This window comes from Trichosurus vulpecula, chromosome 1 (genome assembly GCF_011100635.1).
Source record: "Trichosurus vulpecula isolate mTriVul1 chromosome 1, mTriVul1.pri, whole genome shotgun sequence".
NCBI lineage: Eukaryota > Metazoa > Chordata > Mammalia > Diprotodontia > Phalangeridae > Trichosurus > Trichosurus vulpecula.
Window position 1 is genome coordinate 558,907,249 of NC_050573.1, and position 6,576 is coordinate 558,913,824.

General features: G+C 37.5%; 1 protein-coding gene across 1 annotated transcript; it reads left to right on the top strand.

Moving 5' to 3' along the window:
- The first annotated feature begins 4,959 nt into the window (after positions 1-4,959).
- Positions 4,960-6,198, top strand: LOC118841798 (zinc finger protein 678-like). The gene is made up of 2 exons (XM_036749437.1): positions 4,960-5,669; positions 6,006-6,198. Exons 1-2 carry the CDS (start codon positions 4,960-4,962, stop codon positions 6,196-6,198), a joined length of 903 nt encoding a protein of 300 aa, XP_036605332.1.
- Positions 6,199-6,576: the final 378 nt, after the last annotated feature.

The following is a 6,576-nucleotide window of genomic DNA, read 5'->3' on the forward strand; positions in this document are numbered from 1 at the left end:
GCTTTATATCTCTTTTGTATAACCTCTGCCCTTATTTCCTTTCCCTCCTTCTCAGTCTTTTCATACATAGAAAGTCTGTATATGGGAACAATCACTAATGACAGTAACTCAATTGCATGGTATTTTTTGCTTTTTAAAGCTCTTTTTACTTTTGTCTTGAGGTTGTTAGTAAAATAAAATCTGCACATCATGCTGTAATTGAGGCAGTGTGATGAATCAGAGTCAGAAAACTTAGTTTCACATCTTGGCTCTGCCATTTATGATCTGTGTGGCTTTGATCACTTAGCCTCTCTAGGCCTCATTTTCCTCACCTTTTAAGTGAAGAGAATGGACTATATGACTTCTGAAGTCCCTTTTTTCTCTGAATTTTTGAGCTTATGGTATAAATGGGCATAAATTCTAGCTCCACTCCATGTAACCATGTGTTTTAGTGTCCTACTCATTTTTCCAGAGGAGTCAGGGTTACTTTGGGAGTTTGTACAAAATAATTAATGTTGAGGATAGATCAACTTTTTATATTCACATTACTTTCTACATTTAACAGCAATTATTCTGCAAGTGAGTCATTTGTAATAATTAACTCTCCAGTCTAGCCTAATGAAGTTGAAAAAACTAGGCCACATGCATGAAGCTTGGAAGTCTAAGTTTCATTGAATGATGTTCTTTGTAGCCAATAGAAGTCTCAGCTCTGGTGAAGCTAAAATGACTTCCTCCTCAGGTGTGTATTATAAGTTTTGTCTCTACCAGTTGAGACCAAAGGAACTCACTATGGCAGATCAGACAATGGAGGAAAGGATGGGAAAGGGCAGCAGCTCCTCAAAGATCTCTACTGGTAAAGTAGTAGATGGTGACCACCATAGGTTTCAGAGAAGGGTTTCATTCTGCTGTCTGGACAGCATGAAGTAAAGAGAAGAAGAGGGAGAATAGCAGTTCAAAACTCTTCCAAAGATGGCAGCCAGCCAGTTATTAATCCTCTCCTCAGTGCCAAGCACTGTTCTAGGCCCTGGAGATACACAGAGATAAATGAAACAGTCCCTGGTTTCAAATGACTTAGATTCTTTTGGAGAAACAACAATACATAAGTAAGTATATACAAAATAAAGACAAGGGACATGAAGGGGAGTGGGTTGGCAGCTGGAGGAATCAGGAAAAGCTTTATGTAGAAGATTTTGTTGACTGGCTTCTGAAGGGATCAAGGGATTCTAAGAGGTAGTATAGTCTAGTCATGGGGAACAACTACTACAGGCTTGTAGAGGTGGGAAATACAATCTCATATGTGAGGAACAGCAAGGAAGCCAGTTTGGCTGGAACTAAAAGCACACGAAGGGGAGTATTTTTTGGAAAGGTAGGTTGAGGCCAGGTGTAAGGAGCTTTGAATACTAAACAGAGACACTATCCTAAAGGCAAGAGGGAGCTACTGGAGTTCATTTAGTCGGGGAGTGACATAGTCAGACCTACACTTAAAGAAAAGAGGCAGCTAGGTATTGCAGTGAACAGAACACTGAACTGGGAATCAGGAGGACTCATTTTCCAGAGTTTAAATCTGGCCTCAGGCACTTACAAGTTGTGTGACCTTGGGCAAGTCACTTAACCCTGTTTGCCTTGGTTTCCTCATCTGTAAAATGAACTGGAGAAGGAAGTGGCAAACCACTCCAGTATCTTTGGCAAGAAAACCCCAAGTGGGGTCCCAAAGAATTGGACATGACTGAAAAAACAACTTAAGAAAAATCATTTTGTCATTAATGTGGAGAATGGGTTGAAAGGGGGAAAAACCTGAGGCAGAGACACAAGTTTTCCATTCAACAGAATGGAAAATTTGGGAAAGGGGATAGGTTTGGGGTCAGCTGGGGGTGGGGGAAGAGATAATGAGTTCACTTTTTGATAGGTTGAGTTTGAGATGCCTATGGGGCATTTAGTTTGAAATACCTAATAAGCAGTTGGATGTGAATAACTGACATTCAGAAGAGAGATTAGGGTTGGACTGGGCAGTAATTTGTATAGATATGATAACTGAATCCCAGGAACCCGAGTTCACCAAATTAGAGAATAGAAAGAGAGCAAAAGAGCCAGGACAGAGGCTTGAAGAAAACCCAAGGTTGGCATTGTTGGTAAGGTTGATAAACCAACAAAAGAGACTCAAAAAAGAGGTAGGAAGAAAACCCAGAGAGAGTATCTAAGAGGCAAACAGTATTAGATGCTTCAGAGAAATCTAGAAGGAGGATTTAGGAAAGGGCAACAGATTGGGTAATGAAGAGATCCTTGGTGTTTGTGAAGAGAGCAGTCTCAGTTGAATGATGAGGTCAGAAAGCAGACTGCAAAAGGCTGAGAAGTAAACTAGAGAGGAAGTAGAGACAATCAATATTTTGGTTGGAATTTGACTGTGAAAAGAAAGAAATATATAGGGGTTATCTTGAAGAGTTGGTATTGTCTAGTGAGTTTTTTTCAAGGTGGAGGAGACCTTCCAAGGTTGCCTATAGGCAACAGGGAAGGAACCAATATATAGGGAGAAACTGAAGATTAGAGACCAAGAGGGGATGATAATGGGGGCAGTCTGCCAGAAGATACAGGAAGGATGTGATCAGGGGCACATGTAAAGGGGTTTGCCTTGGCAAGGAATTTAAAAAGACTAGAATGATGATGTCAAGTGATTTGTGACATAGAAAAGGGGAGCTCATGGTGAATGGTCTGTTTTCTCAGTAAAGTATGAGGTAACATCCCCAACTGAGGGAGAAGGGATTATCTGGAGGATAGAAGGAAAGGTTTGGAACAGTTGCTGAGGCATGTGAGATAGAGACCCAATCAGGGAAGAGTAAATGAACCGTCTTCTTGTGGTGATGGCTCAGTTTAAACTAGATGATGTAAATTTGTAGTGAATCCAGTCTCCTAGGTTGGGTTTAGGATATAGAGATGAGAATAATAGGCATAAAGATGATAATTAAACATATAAGATATGGCGAGGTCACAAAGTGAGAAAGTATAGAGAGGGAATAGAAGAAAGCTCATGAGTTTTCCCTTTTTATACAAAAAGAGTTCCTTCTATGATACATGTTTCAGTTTTTCCAGTTTCCAGGGATTCTAGTATAGTAATTATCTCAATGGAATGGTGAGAGAGGAAGTAGAGAGCTCATCAGTCTTCTCTCTGTTTAGCATATTAAAGCTATCACCTATGAGAACTAGGGTACTACAAAAATTACTTAAATTGAACTGGCCCAAGAATTATCACAATTTCAGAAATGGAGAGTTTTTTTTAGAAAGGGCTTTATGGATTGAAGGGAAAATAGTGAAATAGCGTAGATAAGCAGAAGACAAAGTATCCTAAGCAGTTTTTTTTCCCTGTTGCTATCTATACCAAGGTTAAAAGCCTTGAAGCTTCTCAAGGGAAAACAATAAAGATTTTGTTTTAAAGAGTTAAAAGTTTCCTCTTGGATTATGCATAATGAATACTAAACTAAAGAGGGATATGGGAAAAAACCTTCACAAGGATTCTAATGTGGAAAAGAAAAGGGCCTCAAGTTAGCGATATAGCCATGATGCATATATACATTCTCTCGCGAACAGTATGAATTCATTTATGTAAATAGAAGAAGGTTGTTACTTCAAGTTGCAAAAATCCTAAATAGCAAACATATCCTTATATACATTATTTAAAGGGTATAGAACTAAAGACCAGACAGAAAGATTATAGCAGTTAAAGTTTTGCTCCATGTCTCTGCCACACTATGGGCAAGTTATATAATCTCTCTAAGTCTTACTTTCCTCGTAAAGAAAATGGTAGTTGTGACAATACTTGTACTATAATACCAGGTAATCAAAGATTCCCTTTCTTCAGAAGTCTATTAACTTTAAGGAATTTAAATAAATTTAAAGTATTTTACTTTAGACTGGGGGGATTCCTAACACTTTTTGTGTCATGGATTCCTTTGGCAGTCCAGTGAAGCCTATGAGCCCTGTCTCAGAATGTTTTTAAATACCTAAAATAAAATGCATAGGATTACAAAGGAAACCAATTTTTTTGAAATATAATTATTAAAATATTGTTTAAAACAAGTTCACAGACCACCAAGTTAAGAATTCCTGTCTTAGACATTTTTTCTACTTGGTTATTTCATTCCAGTGGCAACAGCTTTTTTTTTCCCTTCTGGCATGAGGAAAATTTTCATATATCTATATATATCTATATATACATACACATAAATATATATACACACATACACATACATATACATATATGTATGTATATGTATGTATATTGTTGACCCTGAAAGTTTGGTTAAAGTGGGCAAACAAGCTAGGTGAAAGGAAATTTTATATTACTTATTAATTTATTTCCTTAAAGTTAGCAGACATGCATGTATGAAGCCAGACAAAGTCTGACTGCCTGAACAGAAAAATGAGAAGGTTTAAATATTTTTAGAAAGTCACAATTCAGCATGTCTGTGTTACTCAATTTTATGATCTCCATGTATGTTTAACCATGATACAAGACAAGGATTTTCCTTAATGGAATGGGTTGTAAATACAATAAGATAAGAGAGTTGACAAGGGTCAATTGAAACTACAACCCAGCATTCCTGTGTTTAATTTACCATTAACATTCCATAACATAGTATATGCCCATAAAATATTAAGCAAGAGAGTTTTCTTGAGTTAAGTGTCTCATCCTTAATGGCTAATAGAGGAAAGAATGTTCTGGCCTTGTTGACATAGGAAGGGGTATTCTCTAGATAAACTCAAAGAACAAAGAAGCTAAGGTCCAGGTTCTTCTGGTTGATCATTAATTGAGGCCTTGGCCCTTACTGAAGTTACAAAAATGATATTAAATGATATTAATGATTATCAGTATATACATATATTTATTTATGTATTTTATTTCTTTCAGACTGGGACACTGTTCCTAAAGCCAAGGAGTCAGTTACAAAATGGGACACTTTTGTGAAAGAATCATCTCAGGGGGTGATAATGGAAAGATCCACAAGGAATTGCTCTTGTTACTCTGAACTGGGAGAATCCTTCATATGTTATGATACATTGTTAAGGCGACAGGACCACCAGGAGAAACTGGTAAAGAAGTCAACAATTATATCCGAACAAACATCAAGTAAGGAGAGAAGCTTTGAAAGGAATGAATTTGGGAAAAACTTCAGTCTAAGGTCAATCCTAGTTACACAGGAGAGAGTTCCTATGGTGAAGAGTTTCTGTATGTGTGATATGTATGGAAAGAGCTTCAAAAATGATTTGTACCTAATTAAATGCCCAAGAATCTATGCAGGAAAGAAATCTTTTAAGTATACTGAATGTAAGAAAACCTTCAGCCAGATTTCACAATTTAATCTTCATCAGAAAATTCATTCAGAAGAGAAACCCTTTAAGTGTAATGAATGTGGAAAAGCCTTCACCAAGCGGGCAAATCTTACTCAGCATCAAAAAATTCATTCTGGAGAAAAACCCTATAAATGTAATGAATGTGGGAAAACTTTTAATAAACGGGCAAACCTTACTCAACATCAGAAAATTCATTCTGGAGAGAAACCCTATAAATGTAATGCATGTGGGAAAGCCTTCTCCATCAGATCACACCTTACTCAACATCAGAGAATTCATTCCGGAGAGAAACCCTATAAGTGTAATGAATGTGGGAAAGCTTTTACTCAGAAGACACACCTTAATAAACATAAACATACTCATATTGGAGAAAAGCCATTTAAGTGTACTGAATGTGGAAAAGCATTCAGTCTAATTTCACAACTTAATCTTCATCAGAGAATTCATTCTGAAGAGAATCCCTATAAATGTAGTGAATGTGGTAAAGCCTTCACTGTCAGATCAAGGCTTACTGAACATCAAAGAATTCATGCTGGTGAAAAACCTTATAAATGTACTGAGTGTGGGAAAGCTTTTACCAAGCGGGCAAACCTTACTCAACACCAGCATACTCATGTTGGGGAGAAGCCATTTAAATGTAATGAATGTACAAAAGCCTTTAGCTATATTTCACAATTTAATCTTCATCAGAGAATTCATTCTGGAGAGAAGCCATATAAATGTAGTGAATGTGGGAAAGCCTTCACCAAACAGGCAAATCTTAATCAACATCAGAAAATTCATTCTGGAGAGAAACCCTTTAAATGTAGTAAATGTGAGAAAGCCTTCACCATCAGGTCTCGCCTTACTCAGCATCATAGAATTCACTCTGGATAGAAATCCTATAAACGTAATCCTTTTGGGAAAACCTTTAGCATCAGGTCATGCCTTACCAAACATCAAAAAATTCATGCTAAAGAGCTTTATGAATTCGGGAAAGCCTTTCCCGCCAGGTCACATCTTACTTAACATCAAAGAATTCATATTATAGATTAGCATTATTAAAAATGCAGATGATCAGAAATGCCTCTGTGTGTGGCAGATGCTCAGATCAGTGAATCCAGAAGCAGTCTCAGTGGAAAGTGGGGGAGAGGGGAAGGTGGTAGTAGAAATGCTGGTGTGTGTGAAAGAGGTATATGCCTATGGGTGTCTGGGAGTGGTTGTGGAGTTTGTGTGAGGGGTGTGTATGGGGGTGTGCTTGGAAAGGGTGGGGTG